General features: G+C 39.3%; 1 protein-coding gene across 2 annotated transcripts; it reads left to right on the forward strand.

The window, feature by feature from the left end:
- The first annotated feature begins 1413 nt into the window (after positions 1-1413).
- grb2b (growth factor receptor-bound protein 2b) lies at positions 1414-26725 on the forward strand. 2 transcript variants are annotated; one of them, XM_085270418.1, is made up of 6 exons: positions 1414-1598; positions 2984-3242; positions 19832-19929; positions 22284-22406; positions 22965-23133; positions 24484-26725. In XM_085270418.1, the coding sequence occupies exons 2-6, from the start codon at positions 3165-3167 to the stop codon at positions 24667-24669; spliced, it is 654 nt and encodes a 217-aa protein (XP_085126544.1). In that variant the 5' UTR covers positions 1414-1598; positions 2984-3164; the 3' UTR covers positions 24670-26725. The 2 variants fall into 2 exon arrangements, with proteins under 2 accessions (XP_085126544.1, XP_085126545.1); XM_085270419.1 differs by having other exon boundaries at positions 3117-3242.
- The last annotated feature ends 244 nt before the right edge of the window (positions 26726-26969 follow it).

The raw sequence follows: 26969 nt of genomic DNA on the forward strand, positions 1-26969 counted from the left end.
GTGAATGAATTAATGCATAGCCATCCTGCAGCTTGCCTGTGACTGAAAGAGAGACTCGAGACAACGTGAGACAACATCACAAGTTTTCAGGGCCATAAAGGTCATTCACTCATTGGAGCAGGTTATGTTCAAGATAACAGATCAACACTTACAAATCCAAAGCCTACTGACCAATCAGGTCTCTCTGAAAACACTGTAGTTATTCCCAGAAGAGCCCACAGATCAATGAGTTGACAGTGAGATGGTCTCAAATTTCTAGCTTTCCATTAAGATCAATAATAAGGGACTTTATCGCTTGTTTTATTTTTTTGCTGCCTGCAAGCTTTTTATAACCAATCAATTCTACATGAGAGTCCTAAAGTATTGCAGGCTTGTTGACCTTAAATGCCTTCTATTCACCACAATTATGATTTTTTGGCATCTCACGATCATTAGACACCACAAGATTTTAGCTCAAAGAATAAGGATAAACATATGACAAGACATGATGATGATGATAAATCTTTATCCCGTTTTGGGAGTATTCGTTTGTTACACAACTGAGATGGTGAATAAGAATATATTAATGATAATGATAATATTATCTGGTAGGTGCCTCTCTGTCACATATATTGTGATAGCATGTGGCAGTGGAGCTGAATCACTGTTAGAGAAGGTGGTCATCATTTTTGCTGCATACATTGAAGGATCTCAGCTTCAACAGGAAAGAGCCATCGGAAATGGAGACAGCAGAGTCTCCTGTAGAGCTACTATACCGTCACCAAATCAGACAAAGCTCTGCCTAATCTCACAAACTGCAGCCTGGCTATCAGGTAGTCACATGGATTCCTTGTGGACAAGTTTACTGACATTTCCTATAGCTTTTCTTTCAGTAGAAGCGGCTGAATCCATTAAGTCCGATCTGTTCACAGGTAGTGATGTTAGTGATAATACTGGCTTGCACAGTTGTCATCTTTTGCCAGCTTTCCTTTCTTTAATTGCAGCTGAGTTTCTTTTCATCTTGGATTACATATTTTATTTCCTCTTTTTCTCTCCGTGTTATAGTTTGTTCTTCTTTTGAGGATTATGAAAACAGTTTGGTTCTGCCCATGCTGTGGTGTCACTGCCTCTTGGATAACCTTTCAGAGTGCCATTTTCACGTGATTAGCTGGTGTAATTGCTGACGTTAGGTTTAGTTAAGCCGGATTATTTAAAAGTTATCTTGGCTAAACTGATCTCAGTGCCTTAGTCACGTGGTACAAATAGGTGCTATTTAGCTGTTGATAAAAAAAAAGAAATTGAACGATTTAGAGTGAGTGAATCTTAACAACTAGTATGTCTCTGCGAAAATTAATTTTCCTTAACACTGAAAAAGACTAGCAGGGAGGAGCTTACGTACACGGAGGCAGATCCTCCCAGTTCTTTGGAAGGAAGCGGAAATGAGCGTCATAAACCTTATGCTAGTGGCTAGTTTTTTAGGCTTCTAGGACGGGTGTAAGCGACACCACACGTACCTTGCTGGTTGCCTCTAGAGGAAGCAGGGAGTGGATAATTACACGACAGAGTTTTGCTGTTTTTTTTTTATACAGTGACACTATCGAAACGGAATATCTATAGTGGTGAGTTTTCAGTACGTGTTTTGTCAACTCAAAAGTTGTGTACTGTTTTATTTCATGACGCTGTTTTAGTGAAGTTCAGTAACGTTAGCTGGGCTAGCAGTAGCAATAACAGCTTGCGCTATGTTTAAAAAAAAAAAAAAAAGATGTTTTCTTCCTTTCCACATATGCTAGCGTTAAACTAGCGACTAGGCCTCGGGTGCTAAGAAACACCCCACACTTCTTTCAGACCAGCCACGAGCTTTAAGTGATGTCGATGTCAGATGGTCCGGTGCGGAAGAATTGAGGTTCGGGTTTGATAACCATACTGCATCGCAGTTATTGTTGTCCGACCGTTAGCCGGTATGCTAGCTGTAGCGTTCTAGAACAGTGGGCGCAGTCTGTTGGCTGGAACGGAATCGATTCACTCGAGCGCGACTAAAAGAAAAAAAAAAGAGGTATAAAACCATACTCTGTTGCTCTCCATGCCCTTTTTGAAATGAAAAAAAAATTCCATATAATTTTCACAATAATATGGGCGTGTGAGAAGGTTGTCATGTTTAAGGTTAGCTACAGTCTGCCTTTGGACTTCAAGCTTCCCTTTTTAATACTAAGCCTAATGCCACCTCTGACAGCGACGATGCCTTTTGTTCTTTTGTTTTCGGTAACGCTGACTAGCGATGAGTTGTTTGGCGTTTTGTTATTGTAAAAGACACAAACGAAAGCGAATGTAGTAACGTTTTGGACTTGATGATGCCGGTGACGGCAACTCGTTTTCTCTAGAAAAATATGTCATGTGTCGTTTGTTATTGCCTAATAGTTAAGTTCTCAAAAATAAAAAGGAAATGCAGATTTTCAAAAGAGGAAAAATGATTTCTCATCCGTTTGGTGTTCCTCTGTGGTCATCTGGTGGACTGTCAGGTTTAAAGGCCTTATTAGACGCACGGTTGTATTAGCGAAAGCCCATCAGGGCTGTACGGTAGCATATTAGCAGCAAACTAATTAGATAGCTTAACTTTATCTGTTTAACTAAATAGCCGTAGGTTTAGCCAGCGTATCACTGTCATCTCTACTTAAGTAACCACCGTCTTATCTTTGATCGGGCCAGGTGGTTGGTTGTCTGGAAGGTCTGTTGAAATTGACACTCGATAGAGTGAACTTTGTTCCCTTATCCTCTGATAATTTCTGGTTAGAGCTTTGCCACTGGTCATGAAATTGTGCTGTGTTTTGGAGGCTGTTCAGAAGTCAAATGGGAATAAAGTTGAATCGTATGTCCAGTATGCATTTTTAGTGAAAATTTAAAGACTAAAAATGCAATATAGACTATTTTAATTTTGCTTCGTGGGTTAACATTTGCCTGTTTAGTTATATTTGTTCACGTTGGGGTTTTTTGGTTTGTTTTTTTGCAGGTACCTTTCTGCCACCTTTATGTGAGGTCTCAAACCTAAGGGAACGGGTCATTGACTGGAGGAGAGACGCAGAGAAAGTATTTGATCACAGAAGCCTGGATACATTTTTTAGTTTGTTTTTTTTTCTCTTCAGTCACTGAAACGGCTGCAGATAAGCAGTTTTACAGCAGCTATAAGGACCATGGAGGCCATTGCCAAATACGATTTCAAAGCTACTGCTGATGATGAGCTTAGTTTCAAACGTGGAGATGTCCTCAAGGTCAGTGACAAGTATTTGAGCATTAAATGTTAAGATTTGTCTGTTTTGCTCATAATTATGCAACTCTGTAAGGTGTATTCTTGCCCTAAGGTTTTGTTTTTATCCATTACTGGCACTGTTGAGTAAAAGTGCCAATAAAGCGAAATCTCGGCAGTAGTGGGCTATTATAGAAGGAAACAAAATCTAACACATCAGGTAGTTTGGGATGTAGCTCAATATCCAAAGTTCACCACTATCATGTGATTATATGCTTGGTATTTACATTTGATGGCATAACCTTTATGGTTAAATGTTTCTGCTATTTTTAAAATCATGAATTATTCAATTAAATGCATTTCTATAGCACCAAATCACAGCAACAGTTGCTTTAAGGCACTTTATATTGTAGGGTTAGAGCCCTCTAATGGTAGAGAAAACGCCTACAAAGAGACAATTATTGTAAATGGACATCATCAATGTGACTTTTGAGAAGTCACAATAAGAGATAAAAGCTGTAAAGGTTTCTTTTATGGACTAGTAATATAAACCTGTGGTCAAGTCTTCCTCATCACAGTAAATTGCTTTTGTGGGCAAGGTCTGCTTTGCTTTGTGATATAGGTGGAATGAAATTAGGGGCAATAACATGCAACATGCCAAATTTTGTAGTTTATTATTGGGGGTGGGGGTTGTTTTTGTTTGAGTTTTTTTTTTGTTTTTTTTTTTGTTTTTTTTGTTTTGTTTTTTTTTTTTGTTTTATCATTTAGTTTTACTTTGCAGTCAGCTTTGGCAGACAAGTTGACGGTTCTGTCAGGGGAATGGGTGCCGTTTCCCTGAAAAAGAGATTTGAGCAGAGTCTTGAAAAGACTTCTTATCACAGCAGGAGGGGAGAGGCCTAGAGGGAGAGAGAAAGTCAGATTAGGAAACACTGAGCTAAATATAAATTCTATTAAATTTGCATATGAGACGAGGAATTATTGAACTTTTTCACTAATTTCTACTGCCAGCTGTCTTGTCAAGAAATCTCAAGCTTTTCACCAGATGGATGAGTTCCATCCAAGAAATTAATAGGAAATGGGGTTTTTTCTTTCACTTTACACAATTAAATATTAAATACATGCATTAGTGACTGGGAAAGTCACGTACTTCTGTAAAAAACACTTAGAAAAATCGAACACATATGGCAACATTTTATTTTGGGGTTTTTGTTTTCTTTTCTTCCTTTTTCTGTTGTAATTTTCGAACCTTAGATTTTACTTTTCCATTCCTCATAATGCATAAAATATGTTATTTATGTCTTTGAAGAATATAAAATGTCTGACTTTCGTGCCCACTGGGTATGCAGGTTTGAAATTTAAAGAAAACTATTCATGTTCTCATTCATTGTTCCACACTAGTTGATGACCATGGGGTACTATACTGTAAGTGCACTGCGATAAAGGCTACAGAAATAAACGTAATACAGTTTGTCTCAACAGAAAAGGACTGTAAAACGGGGAAAGAAAGTCAGGATGAATGTTGCCCCGAGCAGTGTCCATATTTCATCTGAATCATTTCTTGGCTGCTTTGCCCATAGGACCAATTGTTAATTTTTGTGGAATTGAATGTAAGAATTGGCATGATTTTTGTAGATTCCCCCCCCCCCCCTCAGTTTCTTTCATCCTCTTTTATCCAGTTTTTTTCCTCTTTTGTGACTCACCTCAGTAGTTGTGCATTAGTCTAAGCTTTAAATGTTTCCCCCTCAGGAAACTTGCGATAAAGGGGAACATACTCCTGTCATTCACTGAGTTACCCTCGCGCACACACGGAGGCAAGCTCCACTTTGATGTCTTACTTGCTTTGTTGAGCTTTAGTGAGCCCAGAATCTCAAAATGAGATTGACTACTGAAATGAGATTAATTGGCATTACCTCTGGGAATTTAAGTAATGATTGTATATAATCTTAAGTTATGTGACCTGTGGAGGAGCATGTCACTGAGCACATTTCTTTATTTCAGTGTGGACTGTGCTGAGTAAACTCTTTTGAAAGCGCTTTTTAAATGTTACATGGTTGTTTTGGAATGCTGTCCTCATCAAGATCGTTCCCATTAATTGCCTAGTTTTCATTTGGAAAATATCTGATGCTTGTGTAACTTGGGCTGCAGTTGCTGCAAGCTCTTTTGTCAAACAAATTTAGCCAAATATACTAGCAGAATTTAGCTTAAGTGTCATGGTGAGCTGACATACTTACTACAGAAATTTGACAGAGCCACAACAGAACTGAGAAAAGAGCCTCAGAGAATCTGCACTGATTGCACTGCTGGAGCTCAACAAGACCTCCCTCTCTTACTGTGTCACAGTGTGAGAGGTGGGTGATCCGGTGCTTCATGTAGTGTTTGAACTTTTTTTTTTTTTTTTTTCTTTCAACTGAGAACTGCCTTCTTGTTTACTTGACCTCACCACAGTCATCTCTGTAGCAGGGTTCTGGCTTCTTATGATGGGGGGATTTTTCAGGGTTGGGTTGTCTCATCGCTTTTGTCCTCACCATCTCTGCTGTAGTGTGAAAATAACTTCATCGTGCACTGTACCGCTTACTGAGATTTTTCAGAGTGATGGATGAGCCTCTCAATTGTCCAGGACCTGATGAGAGATTTACCACCTTCACACAGTCCATGTTGCTGCCTTGGCCTGGCCCTTGAAAGTTGGAATTTGAATGCCGCAGTCCTGGATGTTATCCAGTGGCAGGATGTTACCAACTGAGCATTTTAAAGGCTTTGTCTACTCATCCATCTTTATGCTGGTCCCTTGGATTTAGAGTGTCTGCAGCCTGAACTAACCTCTGTCACAAAAAGGTGATTAGGTCGTCATACTGGTCTCTAGCTGTAATACTTTTGGCTTTTCACCCCATCCTCTTCTGTGTGTACCATGTGGGTGTTTTTAGGCAACAGAATTCCAATAGTCAGCTGAACGTTTTCCAAGGCCTCACCTGATAAGGAAGAGGCCTTGTCCTGCCACTGATTAACTCATTGAATTGTAGAGGCCGTCATCTTTGGCTTCTAGGTGTGGAGGCCACACCCCAGTCCATGTTTGGCCGAGTGTCAATTCAGGATATTTGTGTAGCACTCAGCAGGGTCACACTGGACACATTTTTGTGCTTTCACAAGCTTGATGTGGAGCAGCTGTCACACTGGACTGTGCAAATCCGGTTCATCAGCTCCAGCCTTAAAGCCTTGCTCCGGGTCAGTCTAACAGAAGTCTAATGGTAGTGGTCTCAGCTTGTGTCCTCAAATCTTTTTTTGTTGTCTACAATCTCTTTTAGTCCAAGAATCCAGTATTAGATTTAATTTTTCCACTCAAGAGCCTGCTGGACATTAACGATGTAACTATGTGGCTGCCGTTGATAACTGTCAGTTAAGCCTGTACTCGTGATTGAGCTAGTAATTAGTCTTAAAAAAAATTTCTGTTTTTGTTTTATGCAAGTGGCACAATGTTAAACCTGTAAGAGCAGGATGTTGTGCATATTGTCATTGTTTTTTAAGTGTAGGATAGTCCTAAGTCCTTGAAGATCAGCCTTTGCAGTCATAACTGACCAACCAGCCTTATGTCAGTCTGTAAACTATCTACTGTTTTGCATTAGCTACAGTCATTTTAGTGAAATGAAGATGCGCAAGTTGGTCTGTCTCTTTCTGACTACCTCACTCTGTTTGACTCAAGGCTGAGAGTAAAGATCAGTTTGATTACATAAGTTATTTAAACATTAATACCAAATTCCCGTCTTAATTGGTAACATTACGGTAAAAAAAGAAAGAGAGAGAGAAGGTCTAAACTGTTAAACACATTGATTTGCCTGATGCAACACAGCATACTTCATACATATAAAGAGAGCCTTTCTGAGGTGGACTATATTAGTTGGGGCTCCATTGCTTCCATCACCAGTGCTATCTGGCTGCTGATACTAATACTAAACAGCTTTGCTCTAAGGACAAAGGGTCCCACTCATGAGAGAGCAGCCCTGTGTTAAGGCTTTGCTTGTATGTAGCATCCTTAACTTTACACCATTTTCAGTATCACTCGGAGATGGTGGCCTCACGTTGGCGTTTTTAAACAGCGTCTCATCTAAGGAAACATTCTTAACCACAAATGTCAAAATAATCATCTAGTGGTGTATGAGCTCTGGGTGCAGTACCAGATATACTTGGAATAAAAAGCAGTAGTCTTTTACTGAATTGCCTGTTTGACTTAATGTTACTGGTAAATTCTAGTACTAGCTGCTATAACATTAATACACACCTAATATGATGGTGTTGCAGAGATGGTTTGCCTGTATTTTTACATTGTGGCCCTTTGGAAAACGAGTCTCAAAATCAGTTTTTGAATAAAACGACTTTTATCTTTATCAAATCAGCTTCAAAATATTTCCCAGCTTTTGTCCAGGCAGCATTTAGCCCAGTGTTGGGAATTGTTCCACTGGTTTTAAACGCACCTTTGGTGTGCAGGGATAGTTTCAGTTGGTACAGTGTTTTGGGTTTTTTTTTTTTTTTTTTTTTTTTTTGTTGTTGTTGTTGTTGTTTTTTTTTGGGGGGGGGGGGGGATCCTATTGGTATTAGAATTGCATTTGGATCATAAGATGCTTTGGCCTGAACACCCACCACATGTGCTGACTTTTTAACTCAATTGGCACAATGGCTAATTTTCAAATCAGTATGTCAAATTAAAGTTTTCTAACTAGATGAAAGTTGTGATGAATGATGCCATACTACAGCAAAAAGAAGCTTATTCAGTTTTGTGTGTTGATGCAAATTTATTAGCAATGATTATTTTTCACTAGTGTGGTTTACTGTGGTCAGTCATACTACTTTGTTTTTTAATGCATAAAATGGCTGGCCCCTTGTTAGGCTATTTCTGTTTGCGTTCTTGATACTGTTACAGCAACCCATTTAAGAATATCAATCACATTAAAAGGAGTCTTATCTTGCCCACTGTCACAAAGATATTTAGAAGTCATATTCTATTACTGTCAGCCAACTAGCGAGCACTGTGTTTAGCCCATCTGGTTCCCTATTCGGCTTCCGAGTAATTTGCAGCATGGAGTCATACACCAACATTGAGTTGTCTCATTTTTCTAGGTTAGTAAGTTGGGAAATAGAGTGACATAAGACATGGTCTACCCTTCCAGTGTTTCTTCACAGAACATTTGTTTTGCAGTTTCTTTGTTTTTTGTTGTATTTGTTATAAACAGTTTTCTTTTAAAGAAGCAACCTAAAATTAAATGCATTTTATAAACTACTGTCTATTAAAATTAAGGCTGTGACTCTTTATTCTTCTTATTTGCTCCTTATCAACAAATGGCAGACGAAGCTGTGACAACAACCTTCCTGTTTTAGCCTTGCAATTCATCGTTACAACTTCTCTTAATCTGACCGTACAGAGAGGTTAGTCGTTTAGACTTAAACCCATGCTTAGGTGTTTTCAGAAATTCATAATTCTCTGGCATGATTTTATGTGTAAAATGGCTCGCGGTACAAGTGTGCTGTGTGTGGGCCCATGACAAATTTGCATAGTGCAGACTAGCTTGGTCTCACAGTGTGATTTCCCATCATGCATAGACAAAAAAGGGGAAGATACCATATCTGGCAGCTTACTGTATTTCCAGCATTTTTGTGTCATTTTTAACTGTGGTTCTTGTCTCAGTTACAGATGTTGGTGTTCTTTACTTTTTCAACACACACACACACACACACACACACACACACACACACACACACACACACACGATTCTTTTTAGTCAGTTTTCTGTGTCAGAAATTACATCTAGAGGCAAAGCAGCATGCATGAGGAGGCTACAGTCAGATCTGGTCATTGCCCCCAGCACTGCACACTTGTTCTCATTTCTTCTGTAAATAAATAAAGCTTGCCCATCCTCCTAGTTTGCAGAATTGTCTCCCATTAAAATATCCTTGAACTGCAACTGTAAAATATGCTCTGACAACACTTTAAATAACTAAATAAGTTTTAAATCTGTAGGCAAGAGTTCAAGTTATGCTACTCTGTCAGTATCACATTTCGGGCATTAATGAAATTGGATGTCTTGTATCTGCCAACAAAGGAGAGGACTAATATTTTGTTATGCTGAGAAATCAAATACAAAGTGTGCATTCAAAGACTTGTTGACACGTAGGGTTGATGATATATGCTGCAGTTTGAACTTCCTTTTGAAAGAAAGAAACTTTGTGAATACAACGAGTTAGTTTTGGCATTTGTCAGTGAACACTCCTCACCACATTTTCATATATTTCTGCTAGCTACATGAAGGTCTTCTCTAAATATGTTTAAGCTGTTGTTTACTCATAAGTTCTAAATTTTGGGTGTATTTAGATCACAACATTTGGTTTTGACGTAATCTGAATATTAAGGTGGTTTTCTATTCAAAGAACTGTATTATCACCACCCACCCACTTTGTCCTGGTGCCCCAAACCTATTTTAAATCATACTTGGCTCAGTCTGTGGTAAAGTTGTCTAGTCTGGCCTATTAGCATGTCCATGCATCTATATGATTTGTTAATACTAAAGCTTAGCTGTTTTCACATCCTGTTTGATGTGTCTTCCAACCCCCAGCAACTTCCTGTGTTTCCACAGCAAACTCCAGCAGCACAGTGTGCATGTATTACACTGTAACACTGAGTTTACAAAGAAAAGTACAGGCGTTGCCCTTTCTGACATAGATAAACCTAGGTGCTCACCATACTCACTGTAGAATTGTTGTCAAATTACTTGCCTGTGCTCTTTTTTTCAAAAACTGCTCTATTAATACCCCTCTGTAACAACCTGTTCTTCTTTTGGGAGTTGCATAATAAAGGAAGATGGAGCGTTTAGCCAGTTACTTGACTGCTTTCTCACAGTCTCTGCTGCTTAATGACACCCTCGTCGCAAGTTAGGGAATTGATTTCCTTTTGTCCTCTTGACCACTAAATGGAGAAAAAAAATATATCAGTGCTATCTTTTAATGCTTGAATATTTTGAAATGATAAGTCTAACTTAAAAAACTGATGAGCTGTTGTAAGATTTCACAGGATCCAAATACTGCTATTTTTATTTTCCTTTCCATCATTGGGTTTAGGTTGGCCACGCTTTACTGTGTATTTCTTGGCCATCTTTGTAAACCAGTGCTGAATTTGACTATGACTAGCTTAAGGGTCAATAAATTCATGCTGTTTTAATAGAAATTTGACTTTTACACTGCCAGAGACTTGTAGGATCTCTGTGTCGTCTCGGAGACTGCATGTATTGAGATCAGATTTGTGCAGGAGCAGGCTATTTTCTGATTAAGTGTTGAATTTCTGTAGAGAATGATTGGATAAATATATTTATTTGCTTCTCTGCCTTTCTGTTCTTTGTTCAATTTCAAATGGTTCTCAATAATGTTATGTCGATTAAGTCAATTTATCATTAATGTTTCTTTAAAGTACAATTTGTAACTGGTGTCTGCAAAGCAAAAATCCCATTAGTGACATCAAAATATAATCTATGCGATGTAAAGTTATTTTATTCAAGGCATTCTAGAGGCTAAGGCTCAACCAATATTAAATTCTACAAGTCATTGGAAGAGCTAGGCGCATTACTGCATTCATGAATGACATAATGTTACAGTCAAAAAGGGTCAGTGGTCAGCTTGAGGGAGTCAACATTAGTTACCACTTTCCTCTTGTGACAGCACACATTTGTTTGGTGCCAATGGATAGCGATAAGGGGGGGGGGGGGTTATATGAGCAAATATTGCCTAAGGTTAGTAATGGAGGAAAGTGTGTTTGAACTAGCCTTTTTCCTGTCCTGTTCCTTTGTCATTGTTCAGAGTCAATACACAACAGCAGGTCTGAACAGTTCACATACAGTTGACCCAGCGAGTGCACACTTTGAGCTGATGGCTGCCCAAATGACCATGGTGTACTTAGTCTCTTATGCCTGCAGCTAACACTTGAGTTGAAATCTGCTCTCTTGTATTGGCACTCTCCTTCCCTCTTCTCTGTGGCCTTGCTTGATAGTAACTTGTTAGTGCAATAAATTGTCTGTGCTAAGAGCCATCTGTAGACCATACGCAGCAGTCACACTTTCACAACTGATATTCAGCCACTTGACAAAGTATTTGGGACTGAGTAGACAACATGTAATGTGGCGACACGTGGCATTTGCTTTGTGATTGACAGCAGAAAGTAGGTTAGTGCAACTTCATTTTTTTTGGGTGGGGGGTGGATCATAAATGTAATACTATATCATTAAATGTAATTAATTGCACAGTAGTACACGGTTTATATGAAGCTGTCAAAAGTGGCTAATTAAAGTAAGTTGTTATAAAACTATTAAAGGGCAGACCTTTAAAGTAAACTGCACTGAAATTAAAATGGTTGATAGTGCAGGTGATGGACACTCATTCCGTTTTGTAGCTGTGAACTAAAAGTGCCCTTTATAAAGAGATAATAGTGTTGACCATGCTTACTTTAAATAGGTACTTCCTCCTTACACATCTGCATTTGCTAAAAGAAATGTGCGTATAACCTAAAGATGTGGCCATCATAGACTCACATTAGCTCAGTCATTCAGTAATCAGCAAAGGCAATCTGTGTGGCTCATTAAATCAGTCTTCCAAAGTAGTAATGAAGCCAGCTCAAATCTCTTGACTGATTACTGATGTCACCCTCTCCACAAACGGAAAAGCCTTCATCAATACCCTTATCAGTCTATCCTAACAATACATAATATAATTGATCTTTTTTTCTCTCTGTATGCCCTCAACCATTTCAGTGGCACAGCAGGTGCAGGTTAGATGTTGTCGCAGATATTTCTGAACAACCCTTGGATGCAGCCTTCAGTGAATTCACAGGGTACCACATAAAAAAAGAACGTGTGCACTTTGCAGAAGAAAACATAGCCTCTCTGCTCTGAAAAAGAAATGGCCTCATTTTATGTGATTTGCCCTTGAGGACTTTTCCTAAGCTGATCACAAGGAGTGTGAATCTTCAAAGTGCTCTCTCTCCCTCTCCGTCTCTTTCTTGCTAGCTAGCTATTTTGCTCTCTTGGTCTCTCTTGTCACACTGTTTTGTTTTGTTTTTTCTCTTGTTTTTCCTCTCTCTGCCTGATCCTGCGCCTTTCCTTTCCTTTTTTTTTTTCTTCTCACTAGTCATTCCCTCTGAGTGTTAAGTTAGAGCTGTAATTAGGTCTCGCTATTTCTCATCTTCACATCACTCCCTGATGATGCACCATAAAGACACTGACAGCTGTATTTAAACCAAAAAGTTATAATTTATTCTCTTTCTGTCCTCCACCCCCTTTTGGGTGTCCTCAGCTTTTGTTCCCACTGTGCATAGCATAGGAGATGGCCCACAAAAATTGATATGGCCATGGTGACCTGTATTCACTGGCACAACAAAAAAGTCACCTTGGACTTGGACTGCAACTAGCCTAATCTTGTTGCTTCAAGTGCAACAGTTGTTATTAATAGATACAATTGTCTAAACTGTCACGTCTGTTTACTGCACAACAGATCTGTGGTTTTTACGCTCCATCCATTAGAAGGAAGAGTGCACTGAGAATTAAACCTGGTATAAATAGCATCTTGGTGTGAAAGAGCTTTCCTTCTCTACTTTTTATATGTGTATGTATAATAAAATCAGCTTAATCATAACAGGGTCCTTTCTAATGATTTTAAAAAGATTGACTGTTCTGTATGGTTTTCTCCATTATTGACAGTTATATCCTAGATGCATTATTCCAGAAATGATAAAGATTTTTCTTTTTCTTCATTACCTTTTACACAATGCGTCCATCTTTAACTTTGTTTCTGTTTCTTTCCCAACGAATACTAGTTTGGTACAATGAAAACAATGTTGTTTTCAGTCCATGTAAACTGGTTATTCCCCATGTGCCAGTAAAAGCACTTTGAGAACATATCAGGATTCAGTTTATTTCTGGTTAGATGTGTAATGAGTGTTTGAAAGCACGTTTTCTGCCCTGTAATCTTTGCTCCACATTTGGTAGTGACCTAGAGCATTGTTTTAATTAAAATAGTGTTTCAAGCCTTGTTTATTAGAATCTAATGTAATCTGTGTCTTTTTGCATCAGGGGCACACTCATTGCCTTCCTGGCTCTTGCCTGCCCTGCTCTAAGTCTACTACCTCCCTGCTGGGAGCAAAAGAGGTCAAACTCATTCTGAGCTCCCCCCCCCCCCCCCCCCCTTAACGTCTCTAAATCTGCTGAAGTTTTAATTCTGTCGCTCCATCGGTCTCAAAGTACTGTTATCTCTCTTTTGAAAACAGATGTAGGGTATCTGGTCGGTGATGCATTAGTGTGGAGATTCTAAAGACTATCTCAGGATCCTGTGCACAGTCTTTAATTTGGCACACACACTATCAATCTATTATGCATACCCTAATAATACACTCAAAGGGCTTCTGCTTTTCCTGACCTTTTCAGTTTTGTCTGCACACTTATATCTATAGAGTCTGCCATGTTGGTTTGAAATGAGCTTAGTTTGTTCATGAAACCAATCAATTACCCATTATTAAGATGATGATGATGATATTATTATTAATATTATGTCTTATAAACTTCAGGAAATGATCTTCTTCTTCAAATGGGTTGCTTTAAAAAATAATAATAATAATAATAATTAAAAAAAATATGTAGGCTCTTAGCTTTGGTTCACAGAGTCTTCTTACCCGTGACTTACAGTGAATTTGCTTATTAAAACTGTATACTATTCTTGTAACTGCTAATTTTCTGTCGTCTGATTAGATAACCGAGCAATATTTGAAGTATGCCAAGGTTATCCTGTGCCGTGCAGTCAGAAAACAGATGAGTCTCTATCAGGTCCATTAGAACCAATGGCAGATCCATTAGTCTTTGGCCTGTGAGGGTCAGATGAAGCTTTAGCGTGTCTGTGTTTCTGTCTGGGCCCCTCTCTGACCTGCTGCACATTGAGATTAACCCGCAGTCCAAGGTAATCCCTGCTGCTGATTTATTGCAATCCTGTTTGGACTTTGCAGACATGTGCTTTATTTAGCAAATTGTTTTTTTTCTGCAGCAGCTGTGTGTATCCCAGTGTACCTCACTTTCTCGTTTTAACCAGTATTTGGTTATATGACCATTTCCACTCATGCTATCGTAATTGTGGATGTGTCTTCTCTTCTTTCATAAGTACATTTTGTAGCTTAAAGCTTGGGATTTAAGGTAATCTCCATGCAATCGTTACATATACTCCATATCAAATACTGACAATAATGAACAGATGACTCTATTGTTGTATAGGCCCTCTGATAGACAGTCATAGCAGCTTTTGGTTAACAGTTTTCTCTCTCAGTGTAACAACATAACAGAAGAATTTAGTACCTAATTTCTGAAGTTTTCATTAGGGATGTTTGGATTTATCAGTCGGAATTTGCCTATAAGGCGCCTGTTGGCCTATCAGCAAATAAGATGACGTTCACTGATGGCAATGCCTGATGGGTGTGTGTCCCATCGACTTTACTGTCCTTATGTTGTGGCTCGAGTTTAATATTTTTAATTTGTAGTGTTGAATTTGCCCAGATAGTGTGGTGAAGAGGTGAAAGACTTTTAAACATTCAAGTGTAATTTACATGTTATATTTCGTTTTCCATTTTTATGGTTTCTGTCATTTCCCCTTTTGTACATTATGTTTGTTTTTTTTTTAATCATTGGCAGCTGCAGGGCAGATTATTTTTAAAACATCAGCTCTTTTTAGTTATGCATAAGTGAAGAAATCCTGTTATGTGGCATCATTTTCTGTACATTAGTCTAAATACGCGTCCTCTGTAAAGATGACTGGGCTCTGAAGATAAAGGGCATTGAAACACAGCAAGCCTCATTATGACATGGATTTATTCACTGTATTGTACATTTTATTTTATACACACATGCTAAATTAATAGTTGAGGACTGCCATGACATTTATGCATCTATAGTGTGCACTAAATTTGTGGGTGGAAGTTGTATATTATTTTAGAGTGTGTGATGGAAAGAGCTGGGGGAGGAGGGAGTCTATAGCGGCAGCTGTGGAGGAGATAATCCTCTGCCTGCGTCTCAAATAGAAACTCATACAACTATTGTGGTTCAATCGGATTACAAAGGAAAAAAAAATCTTCAGAGAAGGGGAGGGAATGTGTATCATCCACAGAAATGCAATGGCACAATACTTGCTCAGCTTGGACAGGAAAAAAGCACAGTCAGACAGAATGCTGTGGTTGTCTCCTCTATGGTTTCAAAAAAAACTGCCAACCTTGCAAATATTTTATTTCTGCTTTTCCTCGTGGACTGCCATTCTTTCAGTTTTGAAAGCCAACCCAGAAGCATTCAAATGGAAACCACTAATAAATAGTTTTTTGACCATGTTAGTTCCCTCTTTAAACATTCACCATGGTAACTTTGTGGCTGGAGGTCCTATAATTTTAACAAAGTAGAGCACATCTTCAGGTTACGTGAGATGATTTTACTTCCTTGCTTATTAAAAAGTTTAAAAGCTTCTCAGACTGTTTTTCTATGACTCGGGGACATGCTGCTTGAACACTGGAGATAATTTTAATTGTTTTTAAGATTTGAATGCATTTTTAACTGTTACCTGTTAACTATTTTCTCACAGGTATAAGAAAAAACTAAAGCATACAGTATAATGCAGCAACCTCAGTGCTCTGTTATTAACTTTAGTCATGGACTAAGTTTGAGTTCAGGAGGCCTAATGGCATATTGTGGCGTCTAGCAGACAGTCAGTCTCTACAGTGATAGAAAAGAGACATGATTCACAAGTGACAAACTTTAATTCCGGTAAATATATTTGTAACCTACTCTACACTTTACTGTATTTGATTGTGAAGGGGCTCCATTGTTTCTAATGTCTGAATCTAATGTGATCTTGTCACCTAGCTGAAAATGAAATGTAAAATGCCATTTCAAGTTTCATTTTCAGTTGCACATTCAGTCTCCTTTGCTCATATCAATCTACATGCAACAATTAATCGAGCTGAGAACGTTTTTTTCCTTGAGGGGGGTCAGAGTGGAGGGTGACTTGAACAGCACGACTGATGCTGCTTTGGGTTGAAGGGTGCTTCAGCAGAGTGCCTGCTTGCCAACAAGTGGGCTTGAGCCTGGGTCATGAAGATGAATCATTGCCTTTCTTACTTGTTGGCAACTCTTCATCCTACACTAGAGTACAAGAGCACATTTTGTACTCCTACAGTATTTGTTGCTTTAATGTTTGTTTTTAGTAGATGGGAAGAAGACAACTAAGATTTCTTGCCACCTCTACCTCATACGCAGCACTGCTGAAACCACAGGGTGCACACTGTATGCTCATTTCTTGGATGAGTTCTACTTCATCATACATAGATCAGGCAAATCAGTCACTCGCGCCATCACATGTTGCTCATGATTGTGCGCCCAGGGCGCTGTTTCTGTCTCAAAATGATCCACCCTGTGAGTCAACAATTTATGCGACCATGTACAGTATATGGAGTGTGTGTATTACAAAACTGACTTGGCGTTCCCAATATCTCAAAGATATCGTGGGTAATAATCAGTCTTTGCTTTTGACTTTTTCATTAAATCTTCTCTTACTGACGGTGTTTCAGTTGAGCATGGCCTGGCTGTTAGTGATACAGTTAATGGTTTGATTTCTGCATATTAGTCTGCTAGTGTTGCTCTACAAATTTCTGTCAGTTGATCCAATAGTCTGGGCCATGCAGTAATTTGTGATCAATTATTTAGGAAGCATGAATGTGTGCTCCCCAGATCTGCTCCGTTGATTTGACGCCCACCCTCACTTCTTTTCATTGCTATCATAAAGTTTTGTGATTCAGGAAAAACTTTCCCTACCATAAAATGTACTGGGATATTGTTCTCGGATTTAGTCTTACATTTATGATCTGAATTTTTCTGTAGACCTAGGATGACCTGGAAAAACTTGTATTAGAAGCTATAAAATCTCATACAGCCTACCACCAGATTAAACACCTTTTTGTCTTGTCTTGTTATGCTCCACTTGCAGTAACTATTCAGCTTTGTGTTTGCAGAGAACTGAATGATGCCACACAGTATTAGTCTGGGTAGTCTGTCTTTCTAAAGGCTTGTTCTTAAAAGGCCAGTTTTGTGTGCTTGCATCCATCCCAGAGGCTAAGGCCCTTTGACTTGTGTAGCTCTGACAGTGCTACATTCACTAGGGAAAACACAGTCACTCTTTCTTGTACTTCATTGTACTACAGTTCTCCCTGTATCCACTGTTGCACATGCGAATATGGACACATCTACCTTCCCACACTTCATTGCATTTTCTTTTTTCCCCTCACTCTCTAAAGCCACTCCCTCATTGAGTAATGCTGGTCTTGTGCAGGGTTAGCAGCTGGGGAGTTGAGGGACAGCTGGCATTCTGCAGGCAAATAGACCCACATCACTCACTGGGCCAACAAGACAGCTGTCTGGGGATGGGCAAAGGGTAAATTGTGAATTTAAGTGGAGGGGAGGGGGGCCAGCAAAGTGGGAAAATGTGACTATAATAGAGGGGCACGTTGATGTGTGATGCTGCATTAGGGATGGGGTGCATACTCTAGCTAAAAATATTTTCTCCAAATTATGCAAAGAAAGTCTGATCCAAGATGGTGGGGGGATTTTAGCAGACGTTACTCGCTCAGAACTGAACAGTCCTTCAACTCAGATTTCTGACTGGATGACAGAGTGGAGCTTAATGCCAGTACTGCTTTACTTAAAAGCTTCTTAAAGAATCAAACAAATGACAGCTTGGTTGTGTAACATGTGTGTCACATATTTATTTCATTTCAGGCTTTATACACTGCTGGTGCTGGGCATAAGTCATTCTTGGATAGGATTTGAATCCTTTTTGTGTTGTCATTCACATAAAAGCTATGTGACTGTAAGCTAGAGCTTAGTTTCCTTCAAATCTACATGTCAAGATGCTGCTTGAAAGCATAAACATGTTACCAATGTTATGTAATGCATAATTAACTTTAAGGAGGGATGTAGTGTAATTCTTCAACTTATATATTTGAAGCTAAATTATCAGCGAAGGCTTTTCCACAAGGATATGGAGACCCAACTATTGGGGTCTATTTTACAGGGCATCTGATGCTCAGTATTTTATGCTATTCACAGATCTCTATAATTGTCGGTTTCAGTCAAGTGGTGAGTGGTAAAGAAGGTTTGGTAGGGGAGCATCAAAATTCTTAGCTTTAAAATAAGTTTTCCTCTTTGTGTCAGGGAAACAAAGAATCCCTTTTCAAATTTCTCAGCTCTTCATCCCACAGTTGACCATTTAGCGAGGGCAGAATTATGCAACATGCCAGATAAATATCTGCCACTGATATCTCGGAATGGCATCTTATCTGCTGATATGCCGATCTCAGTCAACATGCTATTATTGGCCAGTACTAATATTTGGCTGCAACACTGAGATTTAAAGTTCTTGAGCATTCCTTATTTACATCTCCCTTCTCTGAGAGTAATTTTTGTTCCTGCCTGCTGTTGTTTAGAATGGCACAGATGTGAGTGCGATGATCTCAGAGTAACACGTTGTGCTGCTGAGAATGGAGTACAAACACAGTTAGGCAACGTAACACAGGGGATCGTTCAGTAGCATTCTATAGCGTGCTCCTCACACACACATCATGGAGACAGATTCTGCCCACAGAAATCAGGGTTACAAACCGAAAAAACTTGTGTTAAAAGCCACACTATCGTTGCGCAATTGTCAACATGCTGTCACAGGTATTTTCTGAAGTAGCTTCTGAAAATTAGGATGTTCTCTGTCTTTGCAGTTAGATTTGTCATCAGTTATGTTCCTAATATTTGTGAAACACCTACAACCCCTCCTCCCTACTCGGCAGGAAACTGTTTCTCATCTGAGCACATTTAAAGCATGTCAGGGCGAGCATGATGCAGTCATTATCTACCATTATACTCCCATCGCACTGAATCGGAGACAAGAAATATATGAAACTTCTGGTAGGCTCTGTAATTGACTAATAATAATAATAATAATAATGGATCAAGTGACGTGACATTCATTTAGATTAAGACTTGGGGTTAACATTGGGAAATGCCCAAATACTATTTTTTGGTTGTTGTTGTTGTTGTTGTTTTTTTTTGTTTTGTTTTTTTCCCCTCTTCTCTTGCATGACCTCCCTCACACGCATTCATTTAGAGGCACATTAAATTGTGACACACATGGTTGAACCACAAGCCCAGCACACCTGCACTGTGGTTCTGTCTTGTCAGACTTGAATGGCCTCACAGCTGTCTTGTGTCTCTCTGATATTACTGGCTTGTTAGTTTCTATAGCTTTAAAGTTTAGGACACATTTATTGTTCTTTTGCCAGCTTAAATCTATGGTTGAAGCTACATTTGATTTAAGCTGCAGGCTGCTTTTGCCTCAGTGTTTTTGTACTTTGCTAATATTTACCAAAAGCTTCTCTAGTATGCAGTACAATCACCACCTTGACATAACAGGAAATTAAACCAGTTGCCGTAAGGCTCAATTTATGTTTGCTTTTCATTTGTTGACATTTTAACTTGAATGACCTCTCTGTTTTGTTTTGGGGTTTCTTTTCTTTTCCAACACCAGGTATTAAATGAAGAGTGTGATCAAAACTGGTACAAGGCAGAGCAGGATGGAAGAGAAGGCTTCATCCCCAAGAATTACATACAGATGAAACCCCATCCGTAAGTATTGTCACTTATGCATCTGTACTCTTTCATAGCAAATCATTAAATTGGACATATTAACTGATTTTTGAAGCGTGAACAGGGGAGCTTTTGTTCAGTGATATGCGCAACCTGAGCAGACTTGACCGAGTGTGAGGGTAAGAGAGAGCCCTTGAGATCACTCCTGGCTTGATCCTCAAGAGGACAATTACCTCTGGACCTGTGCTTAGTGCCAAATTAGCTCTCTCTTTATTAACGTGCTCAAGGCCTCTTACAGTTAATTGAATATTGACCTACTGCAGCATTGCTATCAGATGTGCCTTTCAAAGGAGATCTTATTGATCAGCCTTTTCTTTAGTGTGCGTTTGCCTATCATTTGTACAGATTTAACAACAATACTAAAGTGTTTGCAGAATTTTATTATTGTTATGGGGAATCGATTTTCAGCTGGGCTTCATGCATCATCTGTAGTACTTCAGTCCGTCAACAATACTTATAATTGTATGATGGTTCTCAACAGTGTGGCTTTTTTTTTTCCTGTTTAAAAACATGTTTCCTTATCTGCTTCATAATGAGCATGCTGTGAGCAGATATTGTGCAGGCCCTCTCAGACACAGTTAATCTGCTGCCATCTGAACCTAAAAACTGCTGAATTTGTTCCCCAGTTGCTTTCCTTAAATGGCAACATGACAAGCTTACTAAGTTGTACGTACTTCTCACTTTCAACTCAGCACAAGTCAGATGTTCACTGAGAAAGACAGCCAGGTTGTATATTTACTGTAATGTTTACAGATGGAACTATTCAATACTGTAGTGAAGTAGAAATGGTAGTGACAGCACTGATATCGAGTTTTCTTTGTTTTGAAAATAAAGAGCCAAAGCACCAGGCACTCGCACTCCCCAACAGAACTGCACACACAGCTGTGCTGTACAGCAGTTCGCAGAAGAGCATTTCTGTTTCTCTTACCAGTAGTAATGATGTTTTGTGGGTTATCCGTGCGGTTATGTAATAAGAACACAAATGGTTTCAATAATTCCCTCTCACAGAGGTGAACGTGTTTCTGATGCCAGTACTTCTGTTTTCTTGGCTCCAGTAATTGCTCTGCTATTACTTTTATCAAATAGGGAAAGGGACTCTGCACAGGCGCACTGTCCTGCCAAGCCTGATACAAAGCAGATTAAGAGTTGGCCATTACATTATTGATCTTCACCGATGTGTAAAGGAGCCAAGATTTCGTCTTTGGGCTGGCTATACTTTTTAATTATTTACACAAGTAAAAAGCCTTCACTTGCTTTGTCTCCCATTTTTCTCTTCCTCTCTCTGCCAGTCTTTATAAATCTCACTCACTGTGATATATTAAGCTGCTTTCACTCACAACAGAAGCACTGCAGCGCTGAACGTTTCTCAGCCTGTCCCACTCAGTCAACCTGGACCCTAAACACACTTAACCCTGCAAGCTTGTTAGTACAGAATCTGTGTAGGGCTAGATAAGCTAGTAGTCTAATAAATTTGCATAGAACACAGTAGTGGGCAGTAAGTGCTGTACCCAGCTTCTCTAACCAAACATTATTTTCACTAGTAAACAGATTTAACGATTGGTAAATGGTAAACAGATTTGCTATATTTTAGAAATGACTACTGAAAATAATTATCCCAGCATTGTCCTGTGTTCAAGTGTGTAAAAAGAAAAAAAGAGTGCACTTTAAAATCTAATAAACACATCTCAAAACCTCAGATTGAGTCACTCATTTCTAAGCCAATGTGAGAGTTGAGGTCAAGCTGTGTTTTCATTGCTCTTCATGTGTGGTTTTTAGAAAGATTACGAAAGTCTACGAGACCCTTTTATCATTAACAGAACCTATTTAATTTTAATATGGAGATCACTTTCCTTTCTTGAAGATAGGACTGACAAGTGCTCGTAACATTCCCCTTACTTCAGTTGTGTATTCGTAAAACACCGCTTTTGGCTTGGTAGATGCAAAAGTCAAGTGAGGTTGCGCAATATTACTGTAAAAGGTTATCAGATAAGGTTTTAAAAGGGACCTACAATACAGATTTATAAATAACTTTCTATAAATAACGGTGTGTGTTAAACCTAAGCTTGCAGAAACATGTTTTTTTAGTCATTTCTTAAAAGGAAAGACTTGTGTAGCCAAATTCCACAGACTGGGTTCAAAGTGACTCAGTAGGATGTTGTTTATGGTAAAAACAAAGTAAAAGTTGCTTTTTTTGTTATTTGTTTGTTTTCTATGGATGTAGTCTCAGTCATATGTTGTTCCTTGTATAACTGGGCTCGAAGCCTGCCACCTTTGGGAGAGCTTGGTGTTTTGTATCATCGGTCATGTGACACTGAGTCCTCTCTGCTCTCCAGGTGGTTCTTTGGGAAGATTCCCCGTGCCAAAGCAGAGGAGATGCTAAACAAACAGAGGCATGATGGCGCTTTCCTCATCAGAGAGAGCGAGAGTGCACCGGGGGATTTCTCTCTGTCTGTGAAGTGAGTATCACATAGAAACAACTAGTATCACACTTGGTTATCTATAAATACAGTTTACTATTATCATTATATCAGCACATGGTTTCCTGACATTTGATCAGGTTCCTAAGTTTCCATATTTGGCATGTTTGAGTCATCAACAAAGCCACTTCCTTATTCTGGTGAAGTCTCAGTGATGCCCTCCAGTGGCCAGTGTTTGCCATGTTGGACCGGAGCCTTCAGTGTTCTTAACTTTACAGCCGACACACACACACATTTCCTCTTGTCTGTCTTTGTTCATTCTGTCCTTCTGGAAAGAACAGTAGGCGACATGTAAAGTTTGATGCCAAGATATGGATCTTAATTACTGTCTGAACTGTTCTGATTCCAGTTAGTTGCTTTGGAACAAATGCCAATCTGTTACCAGCATGTTGATTCATTTGACTAATACTTACAAGGCTGTCAGACATCCCTATTTGATAAGTGGTGGTTTGTATGTGTAATTTGCACTGCCTTCAGGGCATCTAGGTACTTCTGTCAGAAGTTGTCGCTTACTGTCCCCTCTGTGACCTTCTCTAGGTTTGGAAATGATGTCCAGCACTTCAAGGTTCTTCGTGACGGAGCTGGGAAGTATTTCCTATGGGTGGTGAAGTTTAACTCCCTCAATGACTTGGTGGAATACCACCGCTTGAACTCAGTCTCCCGCAATCAGCAGATCTTTCTTCGAGATATAGAGCAGGTCCCCCAGGTAAGACATGACACGCACATAGCGAAATGAGCTGTGGGTTGGAAGTCTTTTTCTTCTCTTCCCCACCCCACCCCCCAAAAAAAAGAAAACGCTAAAAAAAAAACACGCGGTGCAGTGTCTTTGACAGACTACTGTACGTAGATTTTTCTAGACACAGACATGCGTTTAGCATCTTAGTATTCGGATTTAAAAGGACCGCACATGAGGGCAGAACCATTAAGACCAATATGTAGTTGTGCACTTTTCATTTTCACTTGCACATCATGCAGTGCACATGTGTGAGTGGAGGTAGTTGCTTTGATTTCTGACTGTTTAAAGGTATATGAGTAAAACTGAAATGTTATGTTGAAGCAGAATGGAAAACTGTCCCTCAAATTTGTATGTGCGTATTCTGAGGACATGTTTTTGCTTAGATCATTTGCATTAATATTTTGGAGATGAGTAATGCAGATGCACGATTTGCCTGATCACACTGTGTTATGTTGTTCTTTCACTGGAGAATATGTACAAACACAGCTGTCAGTGTTGTGGCAGAAGGTTGATTAAAAATGTCCACAGGTGACCTGCTGTCCTGGATTCCAAATTGGTTATGAACAAGGTTTAGAAAAGAGCAGCTGATTATTTGAGAATTGCAGTTGCATTTTCAGCTAGAGGAGATTATACTCTTCTGAAGCTATTAAAGAACTCTTGGCTAATGTGTCAGTATAAAAACCATAGATGGCAGCCAGACGTCAGATGAAAATCTAGCAACTATTTCTGTAACACGTGATCTCTTCTCTGACAACCCTGCATGTTAACGTGCAGCTGTGTTTGGACGCTCGGATTGAATCTTGATGTCACCTTGAACTAGCAGTAGTGGTTTTGTAGTGGTGTTAGATGCGGTAAAGCTGCAGACTGAGGGACATGTTGCAGGGTTAGTTGCACAGAGGATGAAGAGGAAACATGAGTCAAACTTAAAAAGATGAGAAGAAGTTGCAGGTAAACCAGAGGAAGAGAGAGACTGACAGAGAGTCAAGTGTATCTGTGGGTGTCAGAGGCAGGTAGTGGGAGAGGACATAGTGAGGTAGCAAGTGTGTGTGAGCAAAAGCTGCAGACTGCAGAGGTTTCATAAAGATCACAAAGCAGAAAATGAAATGAAGGAAACTGCCGATTTTTGAAGCTTCACAGAATTGATTTAATTCGTTGTAGTCATGGATATTGTCTGTTATTGTGGCGTTAGGCTGTAGGGTGCTCAGAACATGAATTTTGTCTCGTTTACAGTTGAGTCGGTGTGGATTCCAGTGTTTTTCTTTAGTTTCATTGCATCCCCGTTGCTGCAGTTTTGCTAACCATCATCTTTCGATCCCGCAGAATCCCACATATGTGCAGGCGCTCTTCGACTTTGACCCCCAGGAGGAAGGCGAGTTGGGTTTCCGACGCGGCGACTTCATTCAAGTCCTGGACAACTCTGACCCCAACTGGTGGAAAGGAGGCTGCCACGGCCAAACGGGCATGTTCCCTCGCAACTACGTCACGCCTGTCAGTCAGAACATGTAAACAGTCAGACCATGTAAACAACAACAACCACCACAACAGCAACCATCACCACCACCACCATCATCATCGTTTTTGATCTCATCTGAACCCCACCCTTCCCAAACCCAACCCCCTTCCCACCTCTCTCTCGGCCATCCCACGATAATGGGAGCAAAGAGAACGCAAACAACTGAAAGACAGAGAATAAAAATGACAGGAGCAACGCTGTCGTGGGCGACGCTGTGTGGGTGACAGCTGAGCAAAAAAATCAACTTTTATATGTGCTGAGAATGTTCACAGTGAACGCCTCAGCGAGGACCGAACTGTCTTTGAGGGAAATCTAGATGCAGCATACATTAGCGTCCTGCTTCAACCGTGAAGATAACCAAATGATTCAACCGCTCCCACAGCTGCTTCTGTCTCCTCCTTAACTTCCTAACAGTCTGCCTTTCTTTTGTTCTGCTTTCTTTGCCACTTTTTGTTTTAATCAACTGAACGAAGAGCCTACTGATGAATCCTAACTCTGTTTTAAAGAAAAGAAAATACATAAAAATATATAAAATTTAAAAAAAAAAAGAAGAAGAAACTGTTTTAGAAATGTACAAAAAGAAGAGGAAAAGATGATTGCATCAACAATACATAAAGTCTCCATGTTTAAGATCATTGGCAGAGAATTGTACATCAGCCTCAGGCTGCATAAATAAATCAATTATAGAGAGAAGTCATTTTTTTAAGAATATATATTATATATTTGTATGTGTTTGTCTGTTTTACCTCTCATCACAAATTGTTTTGGGGTTTTTTCCATTTGTAAATTATGTTCAATCTTCTGTCAGTCTGAATAAGACCTAGTAGCTCTAGAATGTGATGAATTGTCAATTTTGTTTCGTTTTTTTTAACCTTTACATTATCTGAGGGCTCTCAGATAAAACCACATGACATTTAAAGGGTCACAAGTTCCATTTGAAAAATGTTTTTGTCTGTAACGCAGAGAAAGTAAAGTCGATTCTCTGAAGAAGTCCTGTCAGGAAGCTAATGTTGACCAGCATAGCAGAGCCATGAATGCTGCAAGAGCTGTCACACAGAGCCCTGTACATAAAGGTCAGCAACCTTTCCGAAAGCCAATATATTTATTGCAGCCATTTTTCTTTTTTACCAGGGCAGTGAATGTAGCTGACCGAGTCTATAGACACAAACATGAGGGAAGCTAGGTCGGAGAACTGAATTTCACAACCACGCAAGGGATTTTAAGACTTGTAGAGAGGGGGGAAAAAACAGCAAAAATAAAAAGAAATTAGTGTTTATTTGTGAAGAGACTGGTGAATGAGGATATGTGGAGGCAGTTAACACATTCAAACACATTCATTTCATGCATGCATATGCAGACACTCTCCTCCTTGTAATACATGCACGTAGCGTAGAGGCTGAGTTCGGATAATCACGTTGTGTAATAATCACCAGTGTAGATCTGCAGCTGGCACAGATCAGCAGTTCAGAAACCTGAGATTGTCTTTTCTGCTTCAATTTGAGAGATCATCTGTAAACGATGTAAAAGATTTTGTTTTGGTCTTTTGTTTGTTTTCTTCGTTCAAAGTTGTGCTGCAGTAAGCACGGTGTTGTCATTTTAATTTCATGTCTGGTCCTGTGTGCGTGTGTGCGTGCATGTTTACTGTGTTTGTATAACTGGTTTCTGTTTTCTTGTTCTCTGGATAGTGCCTTTCTCTCTGGTGTTTCAGTGTCTCCGACCTGCTATTTTGAGCCCCCAACCCCCTCCTGCCCCACCCTCTCTTTTTGGGGCCTGCCAGTCCTGCAGCGAGACAGTGTACATAATCCAAGATGTCCCATTCAGCAACACCCTTCCTCCACCTTCCTCCCGCATCAACCCACCTTCACCTTTCCCCTCACAAACATGGAACTCTTCTTATTTAAGTGTCTCTGCTTGTCTTACCTAATCATGTTGTTTTGGTTTTTGCCTTTTTTTTTTTTTCTTTTTTTTTTTTTCCTTTTTCAATTTGCATTTTTTTGTTTTTTGTTTTTGTTTTCAATTAATAAAATGCAATTATTAAAAAATGCAAAATTTTTGTAGTGTGTTCTTCTGTATTTGAAATTCCACAGGAACACAAGTTGTTGTTGTTGCCTCAGAAATTCACTCAAGTATAGAAGTCTGGACAAGAGCAATGACCACTTCCAATCCAATTTTATTTATAAAGCACTTTAAAATACCCAGCACAGGAACAAAGTGCTGTACAGAAAATAAGTTAAAACAATAGAATAACAAAAAACAGCAAATTAAATAAATAAAACACATAAGACATAAAATT

This window comes from Mchenga conophoros, linkage group LG4 (assembly GCF_057382185.1).
Source record: "Mchenga conophoros isolate Kocher_MC1m ecotype Shallow Benthic linkage group LG4, M_conophoros_male_GT1.1, whole genome shotgun sequence".
NCBI classification, from domain to species: Eukaryota; Metazoa; Chordata; class Actinopteri; order Cichliformes; family Cichlidae; genus Mchenga; species Mchenga conophoros.

Coding starts and splice junctions, on each gene's coding strand:
- grb2b (XM_085270418.1), top strand. CDS start 3,165: ATGGAGGCCATTGCCAAATACGATTTCAAAGCTACTGCTGATGATGAG. Junction 19,930..22,283: donor ATACAGATGAAACCCCATCC/GTAAGTATTGTC, acceptor TCTGCTCTCCAG/GTGGTTCTTTGGGAAGATTC. Junction 22,407..22,964: donor GATTTCTCTCTGTCTGTGAA/GTGAGTATCACA, acceptor GACCTTCTCTAG/GTTTGGAAATGATGTCCAGC.